This window comes from Hippopotamus amphibius, chromosome 2 (assembly GCF_030028045.1).
Source record: "Hippopotamus amphibius kiboko isolate mHipAmp2 chromosome 2, mHipAmp2.hap2, whole genome shotgun sequence".
In the NCBI taxonomy this organism is placed as follows: Eukaryota; Metazoa; Chordata; class Mammalia; order Artiodactyla; family Hippopotamidae; genus Hippopotamus; species Hippopotamus amphibius.
Window position 1 is genome coordinate 173755126 of NC_080187.1, and position 14101 is coordinate 173769226.

The following is a 14101-nucleotide window of genomic DNA, read 5'->3' on the forward strand; positions in this document are numbered from 1 at the left end:
CAAAGCCCCACCTACGTCTTGAGGGGGCTGCACATGTAACAGATGAGACTGTCTCATACTGAGAAGTCCTTCCTCATCCTTCACAAGGGACCTGGTAAAATTAGAGCTTGAAGTGTTCTTTAAGCTCATCTGTCCAAATCCTTTGTTTAAAGTGAGGAAAGTGAAGGCTCCTACACTGATAATGTGCCTAAGGACACAGAGCCTGGATGGGCTGAGCTGAACCTGGCATTTCAGTTTCCCGTTCTAAATTCCATGCCCTTTACCCTAGTCTAACATGCTGCCAGAAATATCAGGAATTTGAGAGGGCCTCCCTTTCGTGGTGCCAGCTGTTTGTAGACTCTCCTTTGTGGGAAGACATAACCACCAACTCTACACACTGTTGCGGCTTCTAAGAGGCAGCTCTGGCAGGGTTTGTGTTGGGGCTGCAGATGCCTGGTGAGCACTGTGTATCAGTAGCACAGAGGTAAGTAGCAGTGTCTGCAGCCTGGGAAGCCATGATGGACAAGGAACTGCTTTTGATGGAGTTGTCCAGCGTGACTCGTAGTCTTCCACTACGTTCCTCTTTCTTATTTGAACCTATTAAAATCAGATGGACAAAGCCTCTCCTTGAATCCTGTCTGTACCAGTGTAAGACAGTTATAGCAGTTTTATAACTGCAGTTCATGGTGGCATTTTCACCCTCCTGGATGCTTAGGGCCTGAAGATTCTGTTCTTCTTGTTGGCTATTCACTCCTAGGCAGAAACACAAGGCCAGAGGCCAGGAGTCAGTCACTGCACTTTCACTCTCCAGTGTTTGCATTTCCTTACATAATTTGGGGGTACATTTCCCAATTAGCAAGAAGATTTTGCCCCTCTGTCTTGTGGGCTCTGAAACTTGGTCACCCTCTTCCCATCACCAAGACCCCCAACTCACTGGTCAGTTGAAGCCACAGAATCACCAAAGACACGGCCAGGAGTTTCTCCATTCTTCCTTGTTGGGATCACAGAAGACTCAGCGCTGGAGTCTGGAATGAAGCCAGGTTCCTCAGTCTAGCTCTTTTTTCTGAGTATATTTCTCTAGTCCCTCTGGATCCCAGAGAGAGTCTCAGGTTTCTTACCCAGCCAATCAGAGGAAGCTCAATCCTTTGCTTTCAATGCAAACATGTGGATTTCAAACCCTGAGTCTGAGGAGGGAGAGGCACTGCCATCGTGTGGTGGCAGCATCATCTGCTAACAGAGCCAGCTGTGGAAAACGAAGTATGTTAGAGCTGACTCAGAAGAAGTTACACAGCTATTCTAGTCTCTGCCTTTATTGAACTCCAGTTCCAGCCTAGAGTAAGAACAGATACAGTTTAATTCACATAAAAACTCAATTAAGAAAGAACGTTGGTGCCCAGTGTTTACAGAATACCTCTGAGGCACACTGCTAGGTTTCTTACAATCACTTCTGATATTTTATTTATGAGCTTTCTTTTTTTTTCTAATTTGCCTAATGCTGGATGTGACTGCATATAAGTCAGAGTTCTTATTGAGTAACAGAAACTGACTCTGGCTGAATTAAGTACAAAAGGAATAAGTTAATATTGGGTTTGCCTCAGAATCTCCAACAGGGTCAGAGAACTGGACTCAAAAGCTTTTAAGTAGTCTATCGAACATTTAAGGAAGAGTTAATACTGATCCTTCTCAAACTATTCCCAAAAATTGCAGAGGAAGGAACATCTCAGTGCTGTCTGCGTCATTGTTTTGGTCTTATGATCCAGCAGATCCAAAAATGATGCCATGGAGTTTCCATGGCAACTAGGATGGAGAGATGGGAACCACTAACAGGAGAATCGCAGCATAGTCCTCTAGTAGTGGGGGGTGGGGGGAAATATACATCCTTTTCTTTAAGTAATGACTCTCCTTTTGAGAAACAACTTCTGACTTGCTAATGGACCTTGGCAAAGTCTGAATATCTAACTTCGGAAAAACAAGTGACCATGCAGCCTGAACTTCCATCATGAACCAAGTGTTGTCCAACCTACACACCCCAGTGCTGGTCATGCCCAGCAGCAACTATATCAAGTGGAAACAGTATATAAGAGACTAGGCTCAGGCAGCCCCAGAGGGTCCAGGTAAGCTGATCTGAATAAGTGACTCAGATTCCTTTGACATAAACTTTTCTTGTTTTGTCTACTCTGCCTTAACCATGCCTATAAGCTCCTGGGGAGTTCTTTATAATCAGTTAACTGAGGAAGAAGAAAATCAAGCCTATTTTTCATATGGATTCGCACATTATATAGGTACCAGAGGAAACTAGCAATCTGAAGGATGAAGGTGAAGGACAACCCCTCCAAATCATCAGGTGGTACATTTTGGTTATCCATGTTACCTAGAGTGAGGGATGGTCAGAAATACTGATGTACAGTGATTTGGGGGCAGCTGCTAATGATGGTAAGAGACTCAGATGGAAGAGACTTGGAAGACTAGTGATGAGGAAATCTAGGAAAGAGGTATCTGGATGGACCTCTCAGAATGGGCACTGACTATCAGGATAACTATGCTCTCTGTGGATACCAACCAAGGGAAAATGACTACAGTGGAAGCTCTTAATAATGGACAAAATGATGCACACAATGGACATGTCAACATCTTTCCCCAGCCAACCTGATGCTTAGTCAATGATCCCGTGAACAAAGTGGTCTTGCTAGCAGGAATGGAAGTTATGCATGAGCTCAAAAACATTGATTTCCCCTTACCAAGTTTGACCTAGCTAATGCTATTCTCAGTGCCTGATCTGTCAACCAGAGACTAACGCTGAGCCCCTGATATGGTGTCATTCCCCAGAGGGACTGCCCAGATACCTGATGACAGGTTGATTGCATCAGGCATCTTCCATGATGGAGAAGGCTGAGATTTGTTCCCTCTGGAGTAGACACATGTACCTACATATGGATTTGTCTTCCTTGTTTATTGTACTCTGCCAGCAGCATCCTTACAAACTCACAGAATGCCCAACTTCATCAAGGTTTTGCCCACAGCATTTCTTCTGAGGAAGAAACTATGTTCACAGCAAAAGATTACAGCAGTGGGCCCATGCCCATGGAATTATTTATTTTACCACATACCCCATCACCCAGAAGTGGCTGGCCTGTTGAAGTATAGAATGGCTTATTGAGTCCATTATAGCACCAGCTGGAAGTCAACTCACTGAAAAGATGGGATTCTGTCTTATAAGATGCAGCATATGCTTTACAGCAGAGACTATTATATGGTGTTTTCTCCCCCATAGCCAGAAGGCATGAGTCCAGGCCTCAAGGAAGTGGCTCTGGGAGTGGATCCTCTCCCTATTATTATCAATAACCCACTCTCAGTATTTTTGCTCCCAATGTTTGTAACTGTGGGCTGTATTGGTTTGGAGGTCTTATTCTCTAAAAGGAAGAATGCTTTCAGCAGGGGACACAACAATAGTTTCACTGAATTGGAAGATAAGACTGCCATGTGGCCATTTGGGCTACATATCTCTCATAACCAATGAATAGAAAATGAGGTTATTCTACTCACTGGAGTGATTGATACCAATTACCAAGGAGAAATTGGGTTGCTGCTACATAACAGATATAAAGAGGACTATGTCTGGAACCCAGAAGTCCTCCTAGTAGAGCCTCTTGGCACTTGATGCCCAATACCAAAGGTTAATGTTAAATTAAACATCCAATAAAAAGAGAAGATTTTTGAGTACACAGATCTTTGACGATCGGGGTCACACTTGTAGGTAAGTAACCAAATTCACTGAGGTTATGGTTGAGAGCAGGGAAAATATAAAATGTGTAATAAAAGAAAGAAGCTGTTTATGTCAATTGCAGTATCATGACCAAATCAGGAATCAAAGAGTGTAGTCGTCTATATTTTCTTTTTGCTCTTTATATGTGTGTGTTCCTTTGTATACATTGCCATTTTCTTCTTCTTTCTCCTCACCATAATTATTTTATATAGAAATTGTCAGAGATTAACTTTACAATTTAGTCTATGTATAACAGCATGTTTTTTGCATATTGATTTTTTTTCTTTAAGAAATTTTATTGAGATACAATTGACATACAATAAACTGCATATATTTAAAGTGTACAATTTGATATTTTTATTTCTTATTAGTAGTGTATATATGGCAATCCCAATCTCCCAATTCATTCCTCCACAACTCCCCCAGCCCCACTTTCCCCACTTTGTGTCCATATGTTTGTTTTCTACATCTGTGTCTCTATTTCTGCCTTGAAAACCAGTTGATTTGCACCATTTTTTGTATTCTGCATATATATGTGTTCATATATGATATTTGTTTTTCTCTCTGACTCACTTCATTCCTTATGACAGTTTCTAGGTCCACCCACGTCTCTACAAATGACCCAATTTCCTTTTTACAGCTGAGTAATATTCCATTGTATATATGTACCATATCTTCTTTATCCATTCATCTGTTGATGGACATTTAGGTTGCTTCCATGTTCTGGCTATTGTAAATAGTGCTGCAATGAACATTGGAGTGCATGTGTCTTTTTGAATTATGGTGTTCTCTGGGTATATATCCAGGAGTGGGATTGCTGGGTCATATGGTAACTCTATTTTTAGTTTTGCAAGGAACCTCCATGCTGTTCTCCATAGTAGCTGTATCAATTTACATTCCCACCAACAGTGCAAGAGGGTTGCCTTTTCTCCACACCCTCTCTAGCATTTGCTGTTTGTAGATTTTCTGATGATGCCCATTCCAACCAGTGTGAAGTGATACCTCATTGTAGTTTTGATTTGAATTTCTCTAATAATTAGTGGCGTTGAGCAGCTTTTCATGTGCCTCTTGTCCATCCATGATCTTCTTTGAAGAAATGCCTATTTAGGTCTTCTGCCCATTTTTTGATTGGGTTGTTTTTTCTTTTGATGTTGAGCTGCATGAGCTGTTTACATATTTTGGAGATTAATCCTTTGTCTGTTGATACATTTGCAAATATTTTCTCCCATTCGGAAGGTTGCCTTTTCAACTTGCTTATAGTTTCCTTTGCTGTGCAGAAGCTTTGAAGTTTCATTAGGTCCCACTTATTTATTTTTGTTTTCATTTCCATTACTCTAGGGGGTGGATCAAAAAAGATCTTGCTGTGATCTATGTCCAAGAGTGTTCTTCCTATGTTTTCTTCTAAGAGTTTTATAGTGTCTGGCCTTCCATTTAGGTCTTTAATCCATTTTGAGTTTATTTTTGTGTGTGGTGTTAATGAGTGTTCTAATTTCATTCTTTTACATGTAGCTGTCCAGTTTTCCCTACACCACTCATTGAAGAGGCTGTCTTTTCTCCATTGTATATCCTTGCCTCCTTTGTCATAGATTAACTATGGTCAACCCCACTTGACCACAGTTTATCTCTGAGCTTTCTATCCTGTTCCATTGATCTATGTTTCTATTTTTGTGCCAGTACCATATTGTCTTGATTGCTGTAGCTTTGTAGTATAGTCTGAAGTCAGGGAGTCTGATTCCTCCAGCTCCATTTTTTCCTTCAAGATTTTGCTTTGGCTATTTGGGGCCTTTTGTGTCTCCATATAAATTTTAGGATTTTTTGTTACAGCTCTGTTAAAAATGCCATTGGTTATTTGAGAGGGATTGCATTGAAATTGTAGATTGCTTTGGTTAGTATAGTCATTTTCAGAATGTTGATTTTTCCTGTCCAAGAACATGGTATAGCTCTCCATCTGTTTGTGTCATCTTTGATTTCTTTCATAAGTGTCTTATACTTTTCTGAGTACAGGTCTTTTACCGCCTTAGTTAGGTTTATTCCTATGTTTTTTATTCTTTTTGTTGCAATGGTGGATGGGATTGTTTCCTTAATTTCTCTTTCTGATCTTTCATTGTTAGTGTATCGAAATGCAAGAGATTTCTGTATGTTAGTTTTGTATCCAGCAACTTTACCAAATTCATTGATTAGCTCTAGTAGTTTTCAGGTGGCCTCTTTAGGATTTTCTATGTATAGTATCATGTCATCTGCGAACAGTGACAGTTTTACTTCTTCTTTTCCAATTTGGATTCCTTTTATTTCTTTTTCTTCTCTGATTGCTGTGGCAGGGACTTCCAAAACTATGTTGAATAGTAGAGGAGAGGGTGGATATCCTTGTCTTGTTCCAGATCTTAGAGGAAATGCTTTCAGTTTTTCACCATTGAGAAGCATGTTTGCTGTGGGTTTGTCATATATGGCTTTTATCATGTTGAGGTAGTTTCCCTCTATGCCCACCTTCTGGAGAGCTTTTATCATAAATGGGTGTTGAATTTTGTCAAAAGCTTTTTCTGCATCTATTGAGATGCTCATGTGGTTTTTACCCTTCAGTTTGTTAATATGGTGTATTACATTGATTGATTTGCATATATTGAAGAATCCTTGCATGCCAGGGATAAACCCCACTTGTTCACGTATAGCAGCATTTTAAGTGGGATTTTTCTGAATTCTAGAAGTAATTAATACAGTCAGTGATCCGTAGTGACCGTTGGGACTATAGGTCTCCTCATTTGGGGGAAAAGATGAGAACTTCTTCACTTTTTCAAAGGACGGCTTTAGCTTGTTGGATGGAAACATAGAGTCATTTCACTGATGTTGGGAAGTTCAAATGTGTGTGGCTGGATGTGCAAGAAAGATCAATACCCAGGAGGATGGGGTGTGACAGTTATCAATTTATTGTCTTTTAATTACAAATCCACCCTTCATGGATTCAGAGGGCGACTCTGGACATGGACCTTGTAAGCATTTCTCCTTTGCCAGCTGGCACGATGTCAGTCGAGGGAATGAGAAGGACACTGCAGGAAGAAGCAGATTCTCATCCATATCCTGGCTTGTGTTCCACACTTCTTGTTCCTGCCATTTTGGCCATGCTGTGGGAAACCAGTGATGCTCACCTCCAGCAACGTTCAGTGACAGCCCCCCAGGTGGTTTCTCCACAAGTGTCACAAGCACCCAAGTAAGTGCAGCAGCACTCCTTTGCCAGCTTCCTATAAATTGTGCTGGAACCCTGGGAGGTGTTCTCTGGCACCTCAGCAAACTTCCCCATCCAGAAGGTACAGCCACACTCTCCCCAATAAAGCCTGAGTCATAGCCTTTGTAGGAGAAAGGGGTACATATTATAATGTGTTTCTTTCCTCAGAATTCTGGTTTAGTCCTAGAGATAACAGGTCTTCCTACATATGCTATTCTTATGGTCCTTAGAGTTCTTTTTACTCATTAGTAAATAATGTTCTGTTATTAGTTAATAATTCTTTATATTATACTTTCCTTGTTTAAACTGTTGTGAATTTTCTCCTGATTGCACCTGATTTGGAGAGTATGAGTCCATGAAGTGCATGGGAAGAAAGACATTAGCTGCAGAAAGATCAGCAATCACATGTCAGGAAACAGCCTCCTACGTTTAAGGAACTGTGCTTCAGTAGGTGGTGATGAACACACGTGGGGGTGGATGGTGTGGCAGAGGAAGTGGAGAGAACGGACTGTACCACTTAAACCTGCAGAGACTCTCTGGGCCAAGAAAAGAATTTTTATGCTGTTACATAGTTTTATTGCAAAAGTATGTTTTTTTTCTAGGTATTAATGTATATAATAAATGAAATGCACATACTATTTTAAAAATTAGTTTATACAGAGTAGGTAATGAGAATTTCCTTGAACAAATTTTGGAGGTTAATCTATAGCTAACTGACAACTGATAACAGCTCTCTATCTGAGAGGTAAACTAAGTGTCATCTAGAGAGAGAGAATGCCCCACTGTGGCCAAACAGGGAACTCAGAACTACTTTCTGTAACTCCTAAGGGGTTTGTGCTCTGCTTCCTTTGTAAAACCAGTCACTGTGTCACTCAAAGCACAGTAATACACTGCTGAGTCTTTCTCTTGAGCTGATCGTTTTTTCAGATGGAAGGATGCCTCACCCTGGTTGAGGTCAGCTGTGAAACCTCGGATGCTCTCTCTTGAGGTGTGTTTCAGAAGTAACTGGAGGTGTTGTTTGGGGTACTGGACATACCAGAAGAGCACAGGACTCCAAGTAGTCGAGTAATTGCACTTCACCTGCACTGGGGACCCTTCAAAGACAGAGATGTGGTCCTCAGGCTGAGTCACTGTCTGGGCTCCTGCTCCTCCTGTAACACCAATTCTGGATCAAGGATTGTCTTGCAGACAGAAGAGAATATTTCATTTATCTTATTCTAAATTAGAAGACCACAGAAAGATTAAAAAGAGACTTTACTCACGGAGTGTGAATATCATCACCAGCACTGAGATGAGGGTGGGCTTCATGTCTGAGCTGTGAGGAAACAGGAGGCTCTTTTCTGCAGGCTTTTCCAGGAAGCAGCTCAGCCACATGTTCACCCTGACAGAGCAGTGAATGAGTATACAGGGCATGCAAAGTACAAGCTCTTCCTCAAAAGGCTGGCTGCTTTCTGGCTTTCTGTCAAGTTCAAGTGGTGTAGCATCTTCCTCTAGAGGCCAAATATGATACTGCAGATAATCTCGGGCCTCAAGAAGTCTTCAGGTCTGAAACAGAATGGAGAAGGATTTCCTCCACAGTTACTGAAACAAAGTGCAATGCTGTATAAAGTGAAGAAGCATGAAAGGTCTTCATGACTTTTCTGGACCTACTAGAAAGGTCTAGATATAGATATCAATGGAACATAATAGAAAATACAAACACGCAAATTACTTATGGAAACTTGGTTATTAAAAAAAAGGGAAAAGATGGGACATTCAATAAAATATGTCTTCATGAATGGAGAGTCATCTACAGATTAACAACTAAACTTGGATGCCTCCCTCAACATCTGTTATGAAATAAATTCTAAATAGAGACAATTAATACTTTTAAATAAAATAAAAGCTCTATTTTTGTAAATTTAGGTTGGTCGTGAATTTCCTAAGCATGAGAGTCAGAAAGAATAAGGGAAAATATTGATAGATCAGACTTCACAGAAACTTAAGCTTCTGTCCAGGAATGCTAATGAAATGTTTAAACATTCCCATATCAACTTATTTTCCATGCATCATCATTGATTCTGACCTTCCCCACACCAGGAATGGCCCCTTAGAATTCTAGCTCTACAGGGTTGTTTTTTTTAAATAGTCCATAAGCAAGGTAGCAATCATTAGACCTAAGAAGAAGGCAATTCTAGAAAGATGGTAGATTAAATATGTCCCTGCTGCCCTACGTTTAGCTGAGGAACTTCTGTGGAAGCCTCCATGCTGTGCCAACTGACCTTGAGTGAAGTATCCCATTGAGGCTCATATATAAATCTGGGGTCAGTAGCAGGGACCTCCAGGATGAAAAGCAGAACACTAAAGGTTGTGCAGAAAGCTTGGCATGCAGAGATCAGTGGACCTCTAAGAAGGAAGCTAGTTCTTTTGAGAAAGATTTTCCTTTCACTCCCAAATAGCTGAGAATATAGTAACAGATAGGCTGAGGCCCATTTGTCCTTAATGAAGAGGGGTGCAAGGAGATTGGAAAGCAAAGAGGTTTCCTTCTAGTTTTTCAGCAAGGTACTCACATTGCTGCTGAGACCAGTGCCCCACTGTCTGCCACACTGCCGACCACAGGTACAGAAATATGTAGGCTCTTCACCCTCACAGCTTTGCCTGCACTTCAACTGCCCCAGTAATCACACATGTCAGGAAGGAGGAAAGGAAGGGAAAGGATACCTCAGAGAGAAATAAGGGCTTCCTGTGGGGAAAATATAGCCTGAAAAAATTATCAGGGTCAGTGACCCAATTACCATAGCCACAAATCAGGACACATAGTTTGACAGTGATCGAGAATCCATTTACAATGAAGCTCTCACAAAGAAAGAGTATCTCACTGAATGCATTGTTTATATGTTGAATCCTCTTGAAGGAATAAATACAATTACATGAAACTAGGAGAAACCTGTAAACTTCAGACATATAATCATTATGAAAAAATACAGTATCTCTAACGAGACTTTGGTTGATGTTAAAGAAATAAGACTTGTATATGATGGCTGCCTGACTGCATCTCCACCTGCCTTCTTCTCCTATCCAGCACTTTCCTCACTCACCTTGCAGGTACACCTGGCTGATTCTGCTCTGTGACTATGAAGCAGGGGCCACAATTCAAATAACTGTGTCCTATTTCTTTCTTCCTAATCTCTGCTTTCTTTTCTCTCTTTTCTCCTCTTTCTCTCTATATGTTAACTATTTCTCTCCCATTTCATCTTCTCATCTCCTTGTTTTCTGTTTTTTGTTTGTTTTGTTTTTGTTTTATGTCTCTGAGAGAAACAAAGTTATAATAGAAGGTAGAAATCACTGGAATAATTTTAAAGTGAGAGTAAAAGGCTCATAGTTTAGAATTTTTAGTCATGAATATCAAAATTGTAGATAGGTAATGCACGTGTTTTCTTCTTCAACTTCCAGCTTTACCATGACACTATTTGATGCTCAATTCTGCTGGGGAATCATCTCTTTATATCAATCAAAGCAACAGACCTTCCTTTCAGATGAATATATGGAGATGCCCCTGTTCCTCATCTAACTAGTTCAGATGATCTTCTAACTTCTGGGAAACCTCATTCAAATTTTCACTAAGATTCAATTATCTCAGAATTTGAGAAAAAAGTTCCTCCTTTAGAGTAGCCTAGAGCACCTCCTAGTGGTCTAAAACTGTTAGGTTAACTAGCTCATCAGCAGCCCCCTGAACCCTAGAGCCATCCTTCCATTATCTCCTGAGGACCATCTAAATCATCAGGAACAAGAGAACTCTCAGGCTGGATGGGAATTTTTAAGTAAACAGATTTAAATAAACTGGTTTCTTCTTCAAAATGCCATTTAATGGAGGCTACTTACTTTTTTTTTTTTACACTAAACCCCAAGAAGATTTATTACTCATTTGAAAATACTTCCCATGTAACTTAACATACCAAATAAACTCAGTTTATATCTCTCTTTGGGATGTTTGAGGGGACTTTTGAAGCATCCTGAAGTTAGCTAGAGGTCAAAGGACTTCTTTAGAATTTGATATAAGAAGTTTTGTCAAAAATATCAAAAAGGGTTTAGAACACTCAGTCAGATAGGGTCACACATCACTGTGAAAAAATAATGATTCACTTAGTCAAGTAACAAGAACAGATCACTTAAGAGGTAAGGAAGCTTAAAATCTATTATCAAAAGGAAGTTCAACATTTTAAGAAAACTTGTCCTCTTAACAGAGAGAAAAGCCAAATTCAAGTTTTGCACCAGTGGCTACTATCTTAAAATATTTTGTCAAATTGCATCTTCAGTGTTGAATGTGATTTCTCCAATCGGTTTCAAAATAAGTCCACAGCAACTTATCAAAGGTTTTCTGTAAGCTAGATCTTGTGCTAGGTCCTAAAAAATTAAAAACTGAATGCAGCCTTGTTTACTCATGAGACACTGCAGTGTAATAGGAGACAAGGATGTGTGTGAATGTGTATTCATATACAAATGGCACATCAAATAGTACAAAATGAGTCCAAAAATGAGACATTTCTTATAACAGAGAACAGTCAGACAAAAATTTAATGAGAACATAATTACTTTGTCATTTTCCTGAGAACAATAAAAAGGAATGTTATCAGGAGATTACGTAGAGATATTAGGTTGGGAATAGAATAGAGACACTTCCTAGATGAGAATAAAAGAGTAGGAGATGGACAGAGATGTGGCAATAAGTTGGGGGGTATAAAGTAAAATGGTCTACTCTGTTATGTATTTCAAAATTTTAAAGGACATGTGAATACATTATTAGTCAATGTATATCTCTATATAGAAACAATACTATACAGTTTGCAATTTGAGTTATGGTACTCAATTATACGTCCTGATGACCTATGGATGCTAACACCCCTGCTTCACAATATTCCATTGAATAGATTTATATCACAGCTTCTGTAGCCATTTTCTGAGAAACATCTGGTGTATTTCTTTTTTTCCAACTATCACCACCCTCAAATGCTGCAGTAAATGTCTCAAGCATGTCTCCTAAGCAGAGGCCAGAACAAAGTGACAGGATAAGTTAGGTGGCTACCTGGAGTAAAAGCACTCAAGGTATAGAAAAGAACAGCTGCAAAGGCCCCAGGGCAGGAAGACGATTGCCATGTTAGCACAACATCAAGTGCAGTGAAGCTGGAGAGATTTGGTAAGGGGGAGACAGATGTCAGAGAGGTGGCAGGAAACCAGATGGAGTACAGCCTGTAGGTTGTAGTAAAGAATCTGCTTTTTATCTGAGTGAGACAGAAAACCCCTGGAAAATTGTGAGCTCAGAAACCATAGGATCTGAATTATGTTCTCAAAAGATCACTCTGCTGGGTGGAGACCAGACTGAAAGGGGGCAAGGATGAAAGAAAGGAGGTCAGTTAAGGTCATTATTGCCACCACCAGGCAAGAGATGAGAGAGGCTTGGATCAGGTAGGAGCAGTGTCAGTAGTGAAAAGAAAGAGCTGATTGAGCTACCTAATAGACCAAATGGGGGTATGAGAAAAATTGGGAAGACAAGGGCAAGTTCAAGGTTTTTGGCCAAGGTGATTAGAGAAATTGGTAGATGGAGTTGCCTTCTGCCTAAATGAGGAAGAGTTCACAGAAGCATGTGGGAGGGAAAAAGTGTGGAGTAGCTGGAGCGGTGGAAATCAGATCACCTCGAGATATACCAAGAAGGAGATGCCCAGATGGGAATGTCAGATAGATCATTTAATAAATGAATCCAGAAATGAGAGGAGCCATTTGGGTTTCAGATATCAAGTTTGGTATTTAAATGGTCTTTATTTTCTTTTTCTTTTTATTTATTTATTTATTTATTATTTTTTGGGGGGTACACCAAGTTCAATCATCTGTTTTTATACACATATCCCCGTATTCTCTCCCTTCCTTGACTTTCCCCCCTCGAGTCCCCCCCACCCTCCCCGCCCCAGTCCTCTAAGGCATCTTCCATCCTCGAGTTGGGCTCCCTTTGTTATACAACAACTTCCCACTGGCTATCTATTTTACAGTTGGTAGTATATATATGTCTGTGCTACTCTCTCCCTTCATCTCAGCTTCCTTTTCACCCCCCGCCCCCTCCCAAACCTCGAGTTCTCCAGTCCATTCTCTGTATCTACGTCCTTGTTCTTGTCACTGAGTTCATCAGTACCATTTTTAGATTCCGTATATGTGAGTTAGCATACAATATTTGTCTTTCTCTTTCTGACTTACTTCACTCTGTATCACAGACTCTAGGTCTATCCACCTCATTACATATAGCTCCATCTCATCCCTTTTTATAGCTGAGGAATATCCCATTGTATATATATGCCACATCTTCTTTATCCATTCATTTGTTGATGGGCATTTCGGTTGCTTCCATGTCCTGGCTATTGTAAATAGCGCTGCAATAAACATTATGGTACAAGTTTCTTTTGGGATTATGGTTTTCTTTGGGTATATGCCCAGGAGTGGGATTACTGGATCATATGGTAGTTCCATTTGTAGTTTTTGAAGGAACCTCCAAATTGTTTTCCATAGTGGCTGTACCAACTTACAGTCCCACCAACAGTGCAGGAGAGTTCCCTTTTCTCCACACCCTCTCCAACATTTGTTGTTTCCAGATTTTGTGATGATGGCCGTTCTGATTGGTGTGAGGTGATACCTCATTGTGGCTTTGACTTGCATTTCTCTGATGATTAGTGATGTTGAGCATCTTTTCATGTGTTTGTTGGCCATCTGTATGTCTTCTTTGGAGAAATGTCTATTTAGGTCTTCTGCCCATTTGTGGATTGGGTTATTTGCTTTTTCGGTATTAAGCTTCATGAGCTGCTTGTATATTTTGGAGGTTAATCCTTTGTCCGATGTTTAGTAGGCAACTATTTTTTCCCATTCTGAGGGTTGCCTTCTAGTCTTCTTTATGGTTTCTTTTGCTGTGCAAAAGCTTTTAAGTTTCATGAGGTCCCATTTGTTTATTCTTGATTTTCTTTCCATGATTCTAGGAGGTGGGTCATAAAGGATCTCGCTTTGATGGATGTCATAGAGTGTTCTGCCTATGTTTTCCTCTAGGGGTTTTATAGTGTCTGGCCTTACATGTAGATCTTTAATCCATTTGGAGTTTCTTTTTGTGTATGGTGTTAGGAAGTGTTCTA

General features: G+C 40.2%; 2 gene segments (V, D, J or C); both read right to left on the reverse strand.

Moving 5' to 3' along the window:
* Positions 1-388: 388 nt before the first annotated feature.
* On the reverse strand, positions 389-965 carry LOC130844600 (T cell receptor alpha variable 17-like). The segment is given in 2 exon segments: positions 389-732; positions 914-965. Coding segments are annotated over 2 exon segments (396 nt in total).
* Positions 966-5405: 4440 nt separating this feature from the next.
* LOC130844887 (T cell receptor alpha variable 16-like) lies at positions 5406-8333 on the reverse strand (the record flags this gene model as incomplete). The annotated part of the segment is given in 3 exon segments: positions 5406-5435; positions 7824-8110; positions 8222-8333. Coding segments are annotated over 3 exon segments (429 nt in total), but the record flags the coding sequence as incomplete, so codon positions are not given.
* Positions 8334-14101: the final 5768 nt, after the last annotated feature.